The 19,388-nt window shown below is 42.8% G+C and overlaps 2 protein-coding genes across 7 annotated transcripts in view; both read right to left on the reverse strand.

The window, feature by feature from the left end:
* Positions 1–5,811, reverse strand: part of rlim (ring finger protein, LIM domain interacting) — a 9,274-nt gene extending 3,463 nt beyond the window's left edge. Inside the window, exons 1-4 of one of the 3 annotated variants that reach the window (XM_013908591.1) lie at positions 5,717–5,811; positions 4,261–4,485; positions 424–528; positions 24–319 (exon numbers count right to left, since the gene is read on the reverse strand). In XM_013908591.1, coding sequence (XP_013764045.1) covers positions 24–319; positions 424–528; positions 4,261–4,429 — 570 coding nt within the window. In that variant the 5' untranslated portion in view covers positions 4,430–4,485; positions 5,717–5,811. The other 2 variants (XM_013908589.1, XM_013908590.1) reach the window with 2 other exon arrangements.
* A 3,034-nt stretch (positions 5,812–8,845) lies between these two features.
* The window catches only part of nexmifb (neurite extension and migration factor b), a 51,176-nt gene continuing 40,633 nt past the window's right edge, over positions 8,846–19,388 (reverse strand). For 2 of the 4 annotated variants that reach the window (XM_005719750.1, XM_013912548.1), the window contains exons 3-4: positions 11,964–16,158; positions 10,802–11,415 (exon numbers count right to left, since the gene is read on the reverse strand). In XM_005719750.1, the coding sequence (XP_005719807.1) occupies positions 11,190–11,415; positions 11,964–16,158 (4,421 nt within the window). In that variant the 3' untranslated portion in view covers positions 10,802–11,189. Of the gene's footprint in view, positions 9,646–10,117; positions 11,416–11,963; positions 16,159–19,388 lie in introns of those variants that run through there. The other 2 variants (XR_001290482.1, XM_013912903.1) reach the window with 2 other exon arrangements.

Raw genomic sequence — 19,388 nt, forward strand, 5'->3', positions numbered from 1 at the left:
TCTGGAGGTTGCTCTGATGATTCTTCTGGAGGTTGCTCTGATGATTCTTCTGGAGGTTGCTCTGATGATTCTTCTGGAGGTTGCTCTGATGATTCCTGCTCTCCCTCAATAGCTGCCTGTTGCTCAGCCAGATTGCGGTTCACACTGATTTCTAGACTGAAGCGAAAATCGCCACTGTTCGGGTTGGTCTGGCTCACAGCCCGCCATGACTGATTCCCACGATGACCGGTTCTAGTTGTGTTGCCTGTGCGCCTCACAGTGTTCAGCCAGTCAAGCAGACTATCACCACTGGCAGGATCCTCTGAGCTTTCCGGTTGTTCTGAAAATGAGCAGAATTAGCAAGTGAGAAATCATATTCTGACATAAAAGCAGTCAAAGAATGAGGAAAAAACAAAACAATATATAGAGAAATATCAAACGTACCAACTGGATCTTCTACACTTTCAGTACCAGCGGTGTTATTCTGTTGCTCAGGACCATCTTTGATTTGCTGTAGTCTATTGAATAACTCATCTTGTGTTACCTCGCCTGGAAGAAACATCACAAAATAACATTCTGTTATTAACAAAGAAAAAAAAAAAACATCAGCAGTCCATCTGCTCTTTAAGGGTTAAGTTCGCTTCCTCTTCTCAAGCAGCTGGTAGAAAGTGCCAACTTAACTCCCTACAATAAAAACAAATATTGGATTTAATGCAAGGAAAGAGGGGAAGCTGACAGAAGAACAAGCTACATAGAACTACATATCTTTCAGCTAGCAACCTAAAATAAATACATTAAAAATATATTATTAATAATAATCAGTACATATATTTTGATTGTTCATTTTTCCTTTGATCACAGCAACAGGACAATTGACTATGTGCACGTTAGCATATGCTACTTCCGGTGCGGAAACTCCTGTGGGGAGCTTTGTTTCCGGTGTCCTATTCGCACCTTGTTTACCGGCCAAAACAAGTTAAGCAAATGAACAAATCAAGCGGCCAGCAGCAACCATCCTTCCGGTTGTTGCTGGAGGCAGAGGAAGGACTGGTCCGCCTCCCACTGGTGGCAGGGCTCGACCAAGACCACCTATCGGCCTGGAGGAGCCCAGCTCCCTGCCCTTCCTGCGACTTGCTCACTTCTTCCTACTAAATGATGATGATGAAGACCAGCCCCAGGGGCTGACCAAAGAAGAGACTCACATTTCTATAGATGTCTTGGGCATTTACCCAATATATCTGTAAATGATGTTCATCGACTTGTCGATATTTTTTCCCTGCGCCTCAGAGCAAAAGAGAAAAGGGATTCAAATGTTATATTTCTCAGCTGTCCCTCGTTTATCGCGGGTGTTATGTTCTAAAAATAACCAGCGATGGGTGAAATCAAGCAGCAAGTTTTATTTTTTGACGGTGCAAAACGTTTCGTGGACATCCAGTACTGCACTTCAGAGTCACACTGCTAGCGATCGATGCAGCGATTCTGTACTGTACAGGAGAGACGTCACGGAGGAGATCGTCTGCAGCGATCAGGACGCAGGACGCAATGCGACGTAAAAAAATAAGCATGCAAACTTCCATCCATCCATTCGCTTCCGCTTATCCTTTTCAGGGTCGCGGGGGACTGGAGCCTATCCCACCTGTCATAGGGCGGGAGGCGGGGTACACCCTGGACAGGTCGCCAGTCTGTCGCAGGGCCAACACACAGGGACAGACAACCATTCGCACTCACATTCACTCGCACATTCACACCTAGTGGCAATTTGGATTATCCAATTAACCTATCCCCACAAGCTGCATGTCTTTGGACGGTGGGAGGAAGCCGGAGTACCAGAGGGAACCCACGCCATGACTGCAAACTTGCACTAAAAAAATCCACGAAACAGCGAGGTGAAAGGTGAACCGCGTTACATCGAGGGAGCACTGTAATTTTGAAGGTAAGTTACAACATACCCTTCGTAAATACTAATGTATAGAAACCCTTACCAGCAATCATTCATTTTTTGTGTGGCTTTTTTTCACAGTTTGTTAACATGCTGTCTAGGTGTGTACTTGACTAGCTGATATCAACATAACGGGGGAAACATCTGGTTTGACTATTCTTCACCTGTAGTTTGAATGCTGAACATTTGCCTGTTTAAATCATAAGACCAGTCACTATACAGAGATGTGCTTCTGAATGTGGACGATGTGTCTTCTGATTTTGTAATGCAGTTCTGCTTGTGTTGAGTGGTGTAAACAACTGATCATCGAAACTCCTTACAAAGTTGATCATTAGATTTTTTTATGACACAACAGTGGTGAGTGTTCCCACCTTCTGCTCTTTGTAACTTAACGCGATCTTTCCGTTTTTGAGTTTTGGACATGATTTTGGAGAATATCTTCGCAGTAGCGATTGACCGCAAAGTAAAGCAACCGGAAATGTACAACCCCACATCCGGTCTCAAACCAGGAAGTTAGCATTTTCTCGTGCACAGGGTCAACCTCTAGACTTACCAGGGCACGACACTCTCCAGTCATAGCCCTCTCCTTGTAGGGTGCTCCACTACACGCTCCAAACTTACTTTCCCACTCCCACTCTCCTGGGACAGAAATGGATTGGATGTCTTCAATAGTCCATAGGAGGTGAAATTTCAAGGATAGCGGCAAATCCAAAACTAGCCATAGGTACTTAAGCTTAACATTTACTTTAACTTCTACTGACAAGCAGGAGCTATGTAAAGATGGGAGGACAGAAATTAGACCAACAGGTCATAAATTTTTATATCAATAAAACTGGCAGAAGACAGCTAAAATAAGATAAACCAAAAGAGGGGCTTTCGAAAAGGACCATCTTTTTCTCTCATGACAAAGTAGGAGAAAATTACTCAGTGACAGGACAACTGAAAATAGAAACTACATATGATATGTATGATGCGGAAAACCATATTGACATCAGCATATAGTTTAGTGCAGGAAATTCCATTACATCAGATTTTATTTTCAAACCATAATTTGGGGCATCAGACTATTTCACATAGTTTGGTAAAGGCAATAAAATATAACTAGAAAGTTGTACACTTTAAACTGTGTGGTTGATGAATAGCGTTTTATAAGAAATGCCTGTTGACAGTTTGTGTTTTAGTTAACTAATGCTGGGCTTACACTGTGCGATTTTTGGCCGATTTTTGAGTTGTGCGACCGTTTTGGCGATCGGCCCGATTTTGGCCTTCATCGTGCGTCGTGCATCGTGTAGTATACGTGGGGTAACGAGAAGCAATTAACCCCTCACGACCAGCTCCTGATCATTAATCGCTTGGTCGTGAGGGTGTCACCGCAGCTTCTCACACTGCACACGCGCAAACACAAATGTCAGCGAAAAAGACTGCGCAGCACGGCAGTGCAGCGTGTGATCTGGACACAAGCGATGGAGACACAACTTGTAGAACTATGGCAAGCTCATCCGAGCCTTTTCGATGTGGCCTCACAAAATTATCACAACCACAACCGTGAAAATAGTTGGATCTACATTGCTGCTCAATCACAGCTGCCTGATCAGTGTTTTTCATTAGCAATTTAGCAAAGTTGATGGTGGTGGTGTGCGTGTCTGTGTGAGTGAAAGAGAGAGGGAGAGCGAGCGACAGAATTTCTGTTATAACCTTCGTTTTTATGGACGCACAGTTTGAGCACTCAGGTCGCATCAGAGCATCGGGCCGTATAGTGTGAGCCCCTGCATCGTGACCTACTAACCCTAACCCCTGCGAGTCAATCGTGCAGTTTGAGCAGAAGCTGAATAATGCGACTAAAAAAAAAACAAAAAAACAATCGCAGTGTAAGCCCAGCATTAGAGGTAAAGCTACTATTAAAAAAACAAAAAAAAACAAAAAACAAAACAAAACACATTCCAACTACAATTACTACAAAAGATTGTTCAAAGACAAACTAACTCTACTTTCCACAAACGGCCAAGAGATTTATCCACCAAGAAATCTGGGTTTGAAAACAAAAAACAAAAAGAAAGCCTGTATGTGAAAAATACTGCACTGTGAGTGTGATCTTCAATGCTTACTGCTCAATCAAGGTGCCTTGTGTGTGAAATTATTTAACTTTCTTCATATCAATAGCATATTCCTACCTTCCTCCCAGTTAAACAGCTGAAAACTTTTAAAGAGAGGTGCGAGTTCAGCAGAGAACATAGAAAGGGAGCGCAGAAAAGAAAAAGTACTCTTTACTTGTGTAAATCATTAATACTTTAATTGGGAGGTTTTAACAAGACTAAAGAATAGACAGGTTAAAGATTTACTACCTGGAGTGCCCAAAAGGTTGTTGTCTCTCATGAGACGGTAGTCTTCATCACTGAGATTGTTGACGAACTGGTAAAAGGCCTCCTCCCTGTCCAGGCGGTCCAGCTGCCTCCTGCGCTGTGACTCTGGCAGTTCACTGCCATTCTGTTCCACGCTGTCAGACCCCTCCATTGGTTCAGAAGGGAGGGCGGACTAGAGATGATCCAATATTCAGCAAGATCCAGTTGCTTCAGAAAAAAGTAAACAAAGGATTAGGTGCTGATCCAAAAGACATGAGCATGCCCTCCTGCAACTGGGATTCATTACCAACCACTCATGAAATGTATTATTTGATACATCAAGTATTTTCACAAAGTATAGCAGTTATTGTAGTGATGACAGTTAAGAAGAGAGGCAACTGGGCATCAAAATTAGGCATAACCAGGCACCACGCAGCATCAAATAAGAATAACGACACATTAGCAAATGTTAGCACCGGTAACGTCTTCAAAGCATAACATTGAGCCACACTTGTAAGTTGAGCCCATATCGAAACGCAAAATACGATTTCCTCGAAAATGTCACATGTATTTTAAAGTCGTATAAATAACTCAAATAATATAATGATCTATGTGACTGTAAGTCGTACGATGAAGCCATATGTTGCTCAAAGTCAAAGTCGAGATAAAAACAAAATGGCATCATCTAGCTTAGCTTACGCTGGCTAGCGACCAATTAGCATGCTACATAGGTGCTAACGCCGGCTACTTCCATCATTTTCAGCCATAAAAGAGGTCCCATCGTGTGTCTAATGACCTGTAAATCAAACAACAAGAAACTCACTGTGTAGTGACTGCAACATCATCCAAACAAGATCATTCAATGACAAAGCAATCCCGGTTATGCTGCGCTAACACTAGTTAGCTTCCACGTCAACTAGCCGAGTTAGAAGCGTTACAAACGTCTTACTCAACATTAGCTTTTAACTTTGTGCTAGTGCTCGCTTTTACACCAGCCCCATGTGAATATATGAGGCAAAACAAAGCTGAAGCTGGAATCGTCTTTTGAACTTGATATTATTCTTGTTTACCGTTACTGGACATTGACTATAAACATCACGGTTTCATTAAAAATGCATTGAACTACCATTAGTATCACCGCAAGCTAACAACGTCAACCAGTGACGTTAATAGCCATAACCTAACCAAAGCGATCCAGCTAAAATTAGCTAGCTAAAGAGAGTAAAGTTAATTAGAACGGATACACCATCTGTCACCAAACCACTAATAATTACCTGCTTGGCGATGTTAACGGCAGCGTTATCGTACAACCCAGCTGCCCTTTTAATATTCGCCCAGAAACGATACACTGTTTAGCTAAGTGCGACTGCCAGATTCCATTTTCTTTCTTGTAGGAAGCCTAAAATGATTTTCCGGAAACGGACGAAACAATTGGGTTTTACCCCGAGTAATTCCTTACAGGCACTGGCAAATGTCTCGCGTTTAGGCGTAGCGATGGAGGTCGGGTGAGACAGGCGCAGCGTTCCTGAGAGACTGAAATCTGGGCGATAAATATTTTCGGATAAAAAAGATTAAAAAAAAAGACGAACAAGGATGTTTGTTGACAAGGGGGCTCCGCTGGCGAGCTGTAGCGTCGCTGTGCGGTGGCTAATGCAAAATACTAGGTAGAGTTTTGAATTTTTAAATGGCCAGCATAATACAACTGTTTTTTAGGAAAGTTAGAAATTAATACATTAAAACAATGAAGAAAAAAATCTCAGTGTTTTTGCATAAATTCTCAAATGAGATTTAGCTGTTTGGCGGACAAAAGAAATATCTTATTTGAGAATTTACGAAACATTAGTTTCATACAGTATAGTTCGTATTGTTTACATCTTTTACAATTATACGCCCTGTGAATGTTGTACATAAAAACAAGATAGAATGCATTTAATATAATAATAATGTGGGGACTGAATGATGCAAGTTTATAGTTCAAAATTTCAACTGCTGTAACCAACGGCATAAATGCATAAAGTCTTTTGGGATAAATAAAGTATTTTTCATCTCATAGTCTCATCAGCTGAAAGATTTGCTCTACCTACCTTTTGCCAGGAAACTGTCATTTTATCAAACCAGTTAGTTATTATCTTGTAGGGTGACTTCATTATGCCATTACATTGATGTGGCCTACCATTTAAGACACCACAAAACTACAGTGTCTATAGTTTGATTCTTTGCTTTAAGTAATAGCCATGTCTTCATTTGTTGTGTCTTTGAAGATGTGTTTTGTAATAAATGAAATAAAGCTTTTGTAGTACCACTTCAAATGGCTTCCAACTACAAACAAAAAAATGGGTCTAAAAGACAGTCAAAGCATTTAAAGTCCTGAAACAACCCAAGTGAGGAAGTGAGGAAGAAACACCAGAGACTTATATCAGTCCCTGTATATATTTTTAAGGCCAGGAGGGAGCATTATTGCTACAGCATACCAGAAGAAACCCAGTGATGATTGTTTGGTAGTAGTGCTTACAGGTAATTTGTAAACCAGCATGGGGAAAAATTGCTCACAAACTAACAAGACACAAATTTGTGAAAATTACCTGGAAATACCATCAAGAAAACCCACTGGGCAGCTATTGAAAGCCTCTGAAATGGCTTCAGCTTCATTGTTCTAACACAGAGAATGGATTACCCAGCAGAAGTACTGTGTCATTTTTAATGAACTCCGCACATCAGATTAGCCCGTAAAGCTTTCTACTAAAAGAACTCCCTTTGTTTTACAGCAAATCTGCCAAAATGTATAACAATGTGTTGCGTAATTATTTAGTTTTTTTTGGTTCCCATGATTACACTCAATAAACCTGAACTATGAAAACATGTCAATCCCTTTAAAATGTTGCTTTATAGCTCTATAATTTTCTTTTTTTTAAAGATAAAAACAGTTGTCCTAATGACAAAGCTGGCTTATGGCTGTCTATGCAGCATAAGCACATACTGACAAAACAACAAGCATCTCATTTAATAACCACAGGTGTACCTGATCCATTGCATTAGACATTCCATCTTATAATTTGCTCGCTCCCTTATCTGCTACGGGTGACTAAAGAACAAAAACAATGCTAATACCAGCTGACAATTTTGGAGGCATACATCACAGGATCTGTTTATGGTCTCAGACTGTATCTCCAGCTCCAATTAAGCATGCCAGAATGAGTTGCAGTGTGGACCACAGCAGCCCAGCTCAGAGTTATGGATGAGCAGTCACTCTAGCAATGCCTGACCCTGAGTGCTAATTAGATATGACATTAAAATAACATGAGCCAAAGCCAGACTTGTGCAGAAATTAAAACGACTTTCGTCTAAAAATCGTCCAATATAACAACTAGGGAAAGACTAATTGGAATTATTAAGGTTGTTTTTACACTTACACGTTTTGTGGCACGGACAAACTGAATGGAATTGATCAGATTTATCCACATCACTGTTATTTTAGTAGTATCACAGGGAAAGGTGGAATATTTACTTTGAAGAAATGCTACGTGGCCTTTACTCTTGACATCTTCATGTAGTGTCTGCAATATTAGTTTTATTTTCCACAATACTCCACATCACAACCTTTACTAATTGTGTTTTGAATGGAGTGAAGCTGTTTGCAGATATGCTGGTAGAGTGAATATTTGTAAATGTACTCCAGCGTGATAGTAGTTCCTGGTTAAAGCAATGGATGGGTACTATATTCAAATTAGCTTTAAATAAGCTACTAGAGTGAAGCTAAGTTAACCTGTTAGCAGTCGGACGTACCGCCCACGGTACATTGGATGGTTTAGGGGACTAATTGGACTGCTAAGGGGCTAGAAAAGCCAGGAGAGAAGCTATTAGAGATTTGTAAATTTACTCCAATGTGATGTAGTTCCTTTTGAAAGCAATGGGTGAGTAGTAAAAAAACAAACAAAACAAAAGACAGCCCAACTCTCAAAAAAATACCGTTTTAAGTTATACATTTAAATTTTATTTAAATTAAATTAAAAGCTAGTAGAGTGAAGATAATCTAAAGATGCTGTTAGAAGCTAACAGCAGAATCGAGATTTGTACAACTACTACTTTATTACTCTAATGTGATGTAGTTCCTGGTTAAAGCGATGGGTGGGTGGTAAAAAAAACACACACACAACCCAACTGTCTTTAGAAAGCAGCATTCAAAATCTTAATTTCAATTAAAATAAGATTTAAATAACCTACTGGAGTGAAGAGTAGCTAGCGAAGCTAGTAAAACCTAGCAGATAAGCTAGAGAAGCTAACAGAGAATTGCAAATTTACTCCAATATAATGTAGCTCATTTTTAAAAGCAATAAGTGGGTGGTAAAAAACACAACCCAACTCTCTTCAGAAAGCAGCATTCAAAATCTTATTTTAATTTGTATATTTACTCCATAAACATTATTACAAAACTCAGCAAGTTACCAATATTACATTATCACCATACAGGCTTGATCACAAATATTTAAAACCTTTGCAACAGTTACAACAAAACAAAAAAAACAAAATAATACTCAAATAATTTACATGAAAATCTATAAAACAGCAAATTGTTCACAAATTATATTTTTTTCCAAGTTTTCATTTTTTTTCTTTGCTTATTTGTGTTTTGCACAGTAACACAACACTCTCACAACAAGATCATGGTCTTATTACAAAACTCCCAACAAAATGTAAATATTTCTAGTTTTCTGTTGATACTTTCATATTTTGGTTTTTAAAACCAGAAACTTGTCATTGTATATCCTTTCCACTGCCCATAGAGGCGCATAAAAGGTTACTCACACACACGAATACTTCACAGCACTTTCTAAGAAAAATATACACTTACAAAATATGTTACAAATTGGCACACAAAAAATATACAAGATTTTGTAGTGTCAAGAGTTCATTAAGATTCCTTCTGGTAACAACTCTAGACAGTATATATAAAGCTCGGTAATCTTTTAATGAAAAGAGCAAAAGTAATTCCAATCAGTGTCAAAGAATCATGAAGTGAATACATCAAACATAACATTATAATATACATTCATAAAGAGGGTTAGGAACCTAATCTATTTTGCATTTCTTTTTTTTTTCATTAACACTGGTGAAATGAAACATACCGAAAAATGAAAATAAAGAAATCGAAACTGAACGGTAAAGAAAAGAAAACAATTGTCAGCTTTCTTAGCACCATTAACATGAGGCAGCTCAACAGTGGCACATTTTAAAAACAAACCGAAAAAAAAGAAAGAAAGAAACTTTATGAACTCAGAGAAGTACATTCAATTTGACAATAGGCAGAAATGAGAGAAGGCAGACTAAATGGGCTTGCAGCCCATGTGGAGCTTCCCATCAGCAGCTTGTCTTGGTCCTAACCCTGATACACTATAGAAAAGAAACAAAGGATCATGGCAGAGAGGAGAGAGAGAAAAAAAAGAGACACAGAAAGATTGATTATGATTCTTGCCGTATGCAAGCAATCAATTAATATAACCTGTGTGTCAGAACAGCCATATCCACTGTGACAAGGCCTGTTTTAAAATCAGTCAATCAGTTTGTCCGTACATCTCCATGCAGTCTCATGTAATTACTGCTAAAAATGATAACATTGTTTAAAAGACAGTGAAACTAATTTCACATATTTCTACACAATATACTAAGTGTTTGATTGGATCTGCATTTCTCCTGAAATTCGTTTAGTGTATAAAATCAAAGCGATTTTATTACTGATTAAGCGTGATTGTATGGTTCATTTTTAAGTGGCTTTCTAGATGTTTATTTCAGAGCTGTGAGGTAGTGAATGAGCCCAAAGTAATTAAAAGCAATGGCCTGTGTATATAATGATGTATATAATATATATTTCTTTTCAATTTGTGCCTGTATTTAGCCTTAAATTTCTGGTCACAATATTTTCTGCCAGAATTCTGACCCATGAATCAGGACAGTCAATGATGTAAAATGAAGTAGAATGAAAAGAAAGAAACATTATGGACATTATGGGAAATATGAGCTAAATAATCAGACTGAAATACGGCAGCGCCATGAAATAAATTACATGAGAATGTCAAGAAAAGTTACTGTTTAAATTACCATTTTTTTTTCAGGTAAGATAGAAGTAAAAATTCCACATGGAGTGAATGCAAAGACATGCTTTCCTTCATTTACAAGATTACTGTTTCTATTTGTACTGAAAACTGCTTTCACGTTCACATTGACTGCAATAATGTCCATTCGCGACTGATGTGCGCATCAGAATCTCTACTGCCTTAAATTTCCAGTACAAACAGCTTTTCAGTGAGGCACAGCCCCAAATGACAAATCATCTTCTTGCTTACCCTCAGACATCTGCGCTACACTCTTCTTGGTCCAGAGAAAGCTCATTTGAACAGCTCTCTCTCTCTTTTTTTTCATCTCCTTCCTCTACAGTAGCCTTCAGAGCAGATCTCCCCTTTGCCTCTCTTTTGTTGCTTCTCAGTGCCAGGCGATGTTGAGGTAAATTGAATTTGGCAAACAAAGTGGGGGGAAACGAGGAGAATTCAGAGTCTTTCTGATTTGGTTTAGTGAGTGGTGGTGTACCACTGCCAGCTGTTGGTGCCTTTCATCAGAGAAGAGAGAGAAAAGTCTCAAATAAAGAATTCCTGTAGTTGCAAGTCTCTGTAAGGAGTCTCCAACCCGAGCAGCCAATATCCCAATGGATAGAAAAGAGGAACAGCCAATATTCACACATATATAAGAGGTCATTTACACAGCATTGTTACTTTTGGCACAATGATTTTAAGATTATAATTATCTTTTTTTCTTTTTTTTTCTTTTTTCTTTTTTGCAAATATTGCATGTCCCTGTACAACAACATTGACAAAAATACTCTGAGGGTGGAGCTTTTATGAATTTGCAAGGCGTAAAAATGTTAATTTAGATAACCAGTTCCTCTAAACTCCAGAAGAAGAAAACAAAAACTTGACAAAAGGAAAGGGGTAGCCATTCCAACTTTGAGGGGGGGGGGAAAAGACAATGTCTGATATGTCATCAATACAAAATGGTCCCATCTCGTGTTTAAGATGTCTCGGGCTTAAATTGGGCTCATTTATTGAAGGTTTCCCTCTTGAAATGAGCCAGGCAGTGTATGACGGACAGCAACAACAGGACATCCATATTCTGCATACAAAAACAGATGAGGAGGAGGGGTGCGTAGATGTCACTCAATGCATTTATGTATATAGCTACATCTTTAGGGAAAAGGGAAATAAATATGTAATTCAGGGAAGCTAGTTCTGCTGAGAAAATACAAAAACAAAGTTCCTCAAAAAGGCGACAGAACTTTTTTCAAGGCTTATTTCTCTTTTTCAGACAAAAATCAAACAAAAAAGGAAAGGAGAAAAAAAAACGACTATAAGAAGAACAAACAAAGCAGAAACAACAAAAGCAAGAAAAATGCAGCCATGGTCGTTTCAAATCTCAATCAAGCTTGACACAATCACTCAATAGGTAGTTTGCAAAGTACAAGAAGTTTCTCATGCAGATATTAATTTCCTCTTCAGGGGGTTAAAAGGAAGTGGGAGTAGTCAGGGGGGAAACGTAGAACTCATGCAGCTCTGGCATAGCGTCAGTGTAGGTATGTTTGGGAGGGAGGGCTGAGCAGGTAGTGGGGGAAAGTGAGAGGGGGAGGGGAGGGGGTACAACAGCAGCTGATAACAAAATATTACCTCAGTTTCTCAAAAGAGGTCATCAGTGCTATGTCCTTATTTGGGTCTCTCTCAGCTCGCTTCCCCTTCAGTGTCTCAATCCGAGGGAACTTTGCACTCGTCTTGTGGCGGTACAGCTTTTTGTGAGCAGGCCCGGGGTTAATAAAGTTGGGTTTATCAAACATGTTACAGCCTAGAGCAAGTTGAGGGAATAAAGAATGAGAGGGGTTGAATTTGGCCTGGTTTTTGCCTCCTTTCCCCCCTGCCTTTCTGCCTCTCCCAGCCCCTGTGAGCACAGCTCCTTTTTTCTTCAGGTCAGCCTCAGTACCTGCCAAGATTTTGAGGGTCTTTAGGTTGAGACTGTTGGCCTCAGAGGGCATGCAGGCCTCCGACATGGGGTTCCACAGTGGCTCAATGGAGGCCATCATGAACCTTTGGACCTCAGCCATGCCAGAGACAATGTTGGACAGAATATTGGAGGGCTCCTCAAATTCTCTCTGGTCATCCCCCACCAGGCTGTTACTCTCCGACCATCCGGTGCCAGGCCAGTCCCCAGTGCTGCTACTGTCAGTCAGGCCTGTACCACCTGCCTGGTTCTTTGCTGCTTTACCCTCTAACATGGCCTTTATCTTTTTGGTGGAGCGAGAGTTCTGTTTGGGAGTCTTGACCTTCTCTGACTTGGGGGCTCTCGGAGCCCGGACCTTTTTCGGGCACTGTCCTCCTGCTGTTTGTTTGCAGCTGCCTTTCCTTTTTGACTTTATGCTTTTCGCTCCATTCTGTTCATCAAATTCTGTAGCTGCCATCTCTTTTTTATCTAAACCTAAGACATCTTGATTGTTGAAGTTGTGTAGCGGAAACTGGTTGTCCTCCACCGGGTATGCGCTTGCCGTGCGCTCCTGTTGCTGTATGACATCACAGTTCCACTTTACCTCCCTATTGCAGTCCATGCTTATATCATTCACATCCTGGTATTCTCCAACATTTCCTGCCATCTTCATCTCACGCCCAACAACCTGAGGGGACAGATTTGGGGTCTCAGGAGGGGAAAGCTCTGAGAGTGATGAGTGCCTAAACTTGTCAGGGGTGAAGTTAGAGATATCCAGCAGGTCTGAGGACTCCCTGAGTGGGGTAAGGGCATCCACACTCTGCTGAATCACCACTTTAGGACTGCAATGAGCTAAGAAGCTGTCTCGGCCCTCCTCCTCACCCTCTCGCTCACAAGACTTGAGGCTGAGTGAGCTGTAATTGCTGGAGGAGGCTGACAGAGAGCCCACTGAGTCATAGCTGATGAGCCTGCCATTGTCTGTGCACAGGGACCCTCGCTGGTATTGCACCTGGCCCTCCACGCAGGCAGACTGACACACTTGCAGATCTGCCCCGGGCTGCAGCCCAGACTCACTCAGGTAGCTCTTCTCATAAAGCAGCCTGTCAGCCTCAGGGCTCAGCTGGCTGTAGTTAGACACTGGCAGACTGTCATTCAGGGGAACAGCAGCTGGGAAGTTGTTGGGTAAGATGGGAGTCTCGGGCGTCTCAGACCCAAAGCTCTGGCTGTGACTTGCACAGAGCTGTGGGTGCCACATCTGGGGGAAGCTGGGGCAGTTCTGAGGAGACTGCTGGAGCTCGGACTCAGAGGGAGGCGAGAGGACGCAGCTCTGAGCGAGCTGCAGAGAAGAAAACTGTTTCTCCTCCAGGGACAGCCCAAGAGAATACTGCTGCCTAGAGGACTGCTGGGGGAAATAAGAGATAGCTGCTCCACCTGAGGAGTCTGTGGCATCTAACAGGGTCTGCAGGTAGCCCCCCGGGATGACAGGGACACCCGTCTCCACCTCCTCTGAGGAGGAGGCAGCTTTGTCAGGAGAGCAGGTGGATGAAACAAAGGGGAATTTCTCCTCAGCGGCTTGAGCGGTGGCGGTATTGTCAGAGAAATGTGGTTTGACTGTAGTTGAGCTAATGCCTGCCTCATGTAACCCAGCAGTGGGGTCCTCAATCTGTGCCGCAGTGACACAGGCATCCGTTTCATTCGTCACACTCCTCCCCTCCTCTCCTTCTGCCTCTTTTATTTTCTTGCTCCTCAGTCTGGCTTCGCTTTTGAATTTCCTTATCCTGACTATTTTATTTCCTCCCAATCTCCTCCCCTCCCTCTCCTCCCTCTCCTGGGAGCGGCTCTTGGCTGTGACTGTGTGTGTGATGGAGTTTGTGTCTAATGTGACTGGGAGGCCTGTGGCTGCTATTATTCCTCCTACCGTGGGGGTGGCCTCTTCTTTAGTGACACCTCCCTGGCCCCGATCAGAGAGAGGGAAGGACTGTGCTGTTGCTGATTGCTCCACAGTGTGAATCCTCTGAACCTTAAGCCGGTTTGCAATCTTGTATTTCCTTTTGGGATGACTAGAATTAAAAGGGCGATGGTGGCGTCCGTTTAGATGAAAACCGCGTTGTTGTTTATCTCTGGCAGCCAGCTTAAGCTGTTCCTGTCTCTCTCTTTGCTTCTCCTGCCAGAAATGCTTCAGAGGAGCCAGTGTCTCATATTTGCTTACTGTGTCGGCATTTAAGCTCACAGTCGCATCCACAGGGTCCAGCTTGCCCAGTTTCACTGACATGAGTCTCTCTCCTTTAAACCTGTTGATGATGATGTACTTGATGACCACAGGTGGCTCTTTGCGGCAGGATTTCCGGCGTTTTTTGGGGCACCAGTCTACATCCTCCTCTTCTTTCTGACCAGCAGGGGCTTTCTCCTTTTTCTCCGCATTTTTCTCACTCTCAAGCGAGTCGACATCATATAAGTAATCATCGCTGTATCGAACCTTTCTTTTGGAACGCAAGCCATAGTTGAGAGGGTTCGAGGGACTGAGGAATCTCTTTGAGTGGCTCTTTTTAAACTTTCCCTCCTGCAGGGTGTCTGAGGACGAGCCAGTGCAGGAGCTGTCATCACTGAACTCCCCTGACTCCTCTGTGGAATTGAAGTCCATTAGGTAGCTGACTTTGGGAGTGGACATAGGCGAGCCGTGGGAACCATCAAGTGGACTCCTAGCACTGCAGTCCCCGGCTTTTCCTTCCTGTGCTCCCTCCAGGATCAGTTCATCAGTTTTGGGCTGAAGATCCTCCGCGGTTCTCCTCAAGACTGCTGCTCCTTCCTCTTTCTTGGCACAGTTGGCCAGGACACTGGGGAAGAAGTTGAACTGCGTCTCTTCCTGCAGAACATTTGTTTTTTCCCTCATGTTGTCCTGGAAAGACTCATAACGAATCTTGAGCGAACAGACATCACTGCTTAATGTTGAATCGTCGTCTTCATCGTCAAACAGATTGTCGACATCTTCCTCTGAGAAGAGGTTGACCGACAGTTCATTCTTAGAACAAAGGTCCAGCAGTTCCATCTTACTCTCACTGATAAAAGACTCAAAGTAGCCCCAGTCCTGGCTGGCGTTAGCCAGGAGAACTTCTTCTCCACTAACCTTGTCTAGTAACAGTCCTTCATACAAATTCTTAGCTGTTGCATCATCTTCCGGGTCATCGCAGTCCCCTGTTGTTTTGTTTGCATCCCCTCTCTTGCCCTCACCTGGGGCTTTTGGCAGAGGAAAGCTAAGTAGCTGGTCAGAGAGGAGCTGTTCTCCATAGTGACTCACTGCCTCCCCCGCGTGGCTCAGGCACTGAATGCTGATGTTGTTGATGTCAGAGAAGTCCTCTCGGCTCACATCCCCTATCCTTACACTTAGACCAGTCTCCGTGTCAGGGTTGGCGGTGGGGTCGTGGGGTGTGTTCTGGATGGCGTTAGGGTCAGTGGCATCACGTGTTTCAATGAAGCAGCCGAGGCAAGTTCGGTTAGGCTGAAGAAGACACTCCTCCGTCAGGCCAGACACAGTGCCAGGCTCCATCATTGTCGCTGATAGAGGGAGGGCAACGGGTAATGGAAGGGACGTTTTCTGGTTGTCTCCTGTCGGCGCCCAGGAGCTTACAGCTGGGCTAGAGAGTGATGAGGGAGCGGGCGTGTGGTGAAGATGGGGAACCACAGTTGGAGGGTCATTGGAGGAAGGGGCTACTGTTAGGCCCAGAGTGGGCTCAGTCCCAAGGGGCAAGGGGAGGGCTGGCGATGTAGGAGTGGTCCTCTGATGCGCTGGGCAGGCCTGTTGTGAAGTCTCTGCGGCAGGTGGAGGCGAGGACGGAGGGAGAGCAGCATCGACGAGCCCGCACAGACTCAGATCGCTACTCTGCTCACATAGCCCTGCAGGGGGAAAAAAAAGAAAAAAGATTTCAGCTCTTTGGAATGTAAGTGTGAAGTTAAATTACATTGTTTTCGTTCTTTTAGTTACTGCGACGTTCTTCTAAGCTGCTCAGACGCAATTAGTGTCAATTAACCCCCTAGAGCTCAAAATGTCATTTCATGATGCCAGCCTTAAACATTAATAATTCAGTTTTGGTTCCAGATTCAATAAAAGGTATTAGCAATGTCAAGTTGGACAATTCCTTACTCATTACTTGCTTGATGTTCACATGTGAAAGCCGAGACTCGGCGAGTAGCAACACAGCCATAAAGAAATCCCACCAAACTCTGAGAGCACTTAAAACAAAAAGAAGATCAAAGATGAAATGGAGTCACCTTTATGTAATGTTAGCATGCTGGCAAAAGTGAAAGATATACAGAGCTGCAAGAATTTTAATTGGCTTATTTGACAGAACAAAACGAGCAATTGTATCACATGCTTGCAGGTGATAATGCAAAGAGCCTGTTGTCGTTCCTGCCCGAGCAGTATATACGAGATCAAATTAATGCAGCCACCTTGCTTTATGTCTCCCACCCTGCAGTGTTTCTGTGCAGACGCAGATCTACTAGCTTTTAAGTAACAAGATACCATTAAATTACACAGACCGACCGAAACAATGACTCAAATAAAAGTAGATTTTGGTGATTTTCCACAGGTCACTTGTGACAATGTCTTAATCAGTTGAAGACATCCATCTGATGAGTAACAATCAAAACTCGCAGGAGTGGCTCGCAGCAGCAGGCAGATCGCTGTGTTTGCTCTGCATAATTAGATGACAGCAGCGGAGGCAGGTATGTACACATGGGACACGACAGGCCCATATGTTGGAGACTGTATAACCAATACCATCCACACCTGCCTCCCTCTATAATCCCAAGCTGCTGCCTTCCAGATATTCTTTAAAACGATGCCAGGGAGAGAAAAAAATAAATAAAATTGAAAACCCTAGCACAGCAATTAATGTGTTCACAGAGGTTAACTAGCAACAACCCCCATTTTAGAATGGATGCGCCTAATCATTATTGAGGTAGTGATAAATGCTTGAGGGGAAGACTGCTTAGCAAACCGTATTCAGCGTTGCTGTATTGGCGGTGAGTAAATCTTTGAATATGGATATGATTTGAGAGTGATTTAATGAGGTAATGAAATTTCTGAGAGCTGGTCTCTATGGGTCTGCGGCCTGCAGACACACCGGAGCAGCCACAGTGCTTACTAAAAGCATGCGACTACGGTACTGTCACTCTTAATGAAGAAAGCCTCTAGAGAAATATCCATCCTCTCTTTCCCTCTCATCGTCAGAGAACTGTTATAGCAGCAACTCGTCAGAGGCTGCAGAAGCATCACAGCGAGGCGTTCGCCATCAGGTCCTCTGAGTCTGTGAGCCAAAATGACCTCAGAGCTAAAGCATGGGACTGACACATGTTCTCTGCGGAGAGTCATGACAGATACCCTTTTTCTTTATTTAAGATAGAATACTAGCAAATTTACACGGTCGCTTACTGTAAAGAGGAGGACTACAAAAGGAAACGCTTTCCATTCGTGAGCACACTTCATCGTGAATTACATGTAAACAGAGCAGATTTCCAGCACGCGGAGACAAGACAAATATAAAGCAGAGATTAGTTATCGCTCGCCCTACAAAGGTGCGAAGCCACCGAAATGAGGAAGTTACAGGAAAAGGGAAAGAGGTTATTAACTTCCTTCATCCCTCTGTGCTCACGTGTAACTTAAGCTGCCACCAAATATCGCCGAAAGATTGGTCAAAATTGCCGTGAAACATTAAACTCATATTGAGAAATGTGTTTCCTCGGGGTTTATAATGGATTAACAATCTATCCTGTCCAATGTGTGTGTGTGTGTGTTGTATGTGCTGAGCGGGGCAGAAAGTGTGTGTGTGTGTGTGTGTGTGTATGAGAGGGAGAGTGATAGAGTGTGAGTATTGGCTTGGGGGTATAGTGTTATCGAGAGGCCATCTGTCTCCAGCTGGACCATTAGCTCTTCAGCTGTTCAGAATGTGCCACAGATCAGTCAGTCAGACAGGTATACAAACACACACACACACACACACACACACACTGGGTCTTACAGCGATGACTGTAGCTGACAAATCGAGTTTGACATTTGGGGTCAAAGGGGGGATCGGCAGCTTCCTATTCACTGATATGGTACAACATAATGTTACTACAATATCTGAGCTGGCAAATGTAAACAAGATACACATCCAAAATAGTCACTGCTGCCAGAATCCAATATTTAGCTTACAGAAAGAGTAGCAAAAAAGAAAAAACAAGCTTTATACACTCTGAGATCCTGCAAGCACGGCTGTACTTTTCTAATGGTGTTATCGGGAGAGAAGCTCTTCGAATAGAAACCGAGGCTGGATGTGACATGGCTCATGCAATCTGGCGTGGACATTCACCACTGAGCATATGGAAGGACCCCGGCTGCTGGCAGGTGGTGGTGATCTTCTGATTCCCAACACTGCCAAGCCCAGCCATGCTAGACAGCCCGATCACTGCCAAACTAGACCAGACCAGACCAGACCAGTTAGCACTCGGAGCTCTCCGAGACACATCTCTTTTTCTAGCCATAACATTCGGGGCTTCGTCCACCTGAGGTAGGCCCAGGCTGCTTTGTGCCAGGCAGCTCTGCACGGTAACAAGCCCATGCCGAGGGACACGGTCATGGACATGAGGGGAGAGACTAGTTGGCGCCTGTGTGCCTATCTATTAGTGTGTCAGATGCCACACGTGCGCATACACGTGTATGCCTTTTTTCTCTTTAATTACATTCCAATTAGAGCTACATTATAAAGCAAAGAAAGCAGAAAAGCCTAAGAATAACAGAAACACCTGTCACTGACATTAAATTAAATTCATGCATTTTCTCCAAAGGAATGGCCAAAGGAACACATTTTTCAGCTATCACAATACGACACACAATGCAAATGAAAACAGCTGACATGGCCTTTTCCCCTTTTGCGATGGCTTTTAGAAAGCATTCCTTTTCCCATCCCCCTTTTCATCCCTTCTTCCACCCTTTTTTCCTTCCAACTTCCTGCTTCTTATCCCCATTACATGGAGGCTTTTACAATCGTAAAATGCAGAGCTAGCCATTCTGCAGCTCAGCCACCCGGGGCGTTCAGTCATCCAGCTGGTAGGCCAGCCACAGAAGCCGCTTGCTCCATCTT

Source organism: Pundamilia nyererei, unplaced genomic scaffold, assembly GCF_000239375.1.
Source record: "Pundamilia nyererei isolate P.nyererei 1_Seehausen unplaced genomic scaffold, PunNye1.0 scaffold00001, whole genome shotgun sequence".
Taxonomy (NCBI): Eukaryota; Metazoa; Chordata; class Actinopteri; order Cichliformes; family Cichlidae; genus Pundamilia; species Pundamilia nyererei.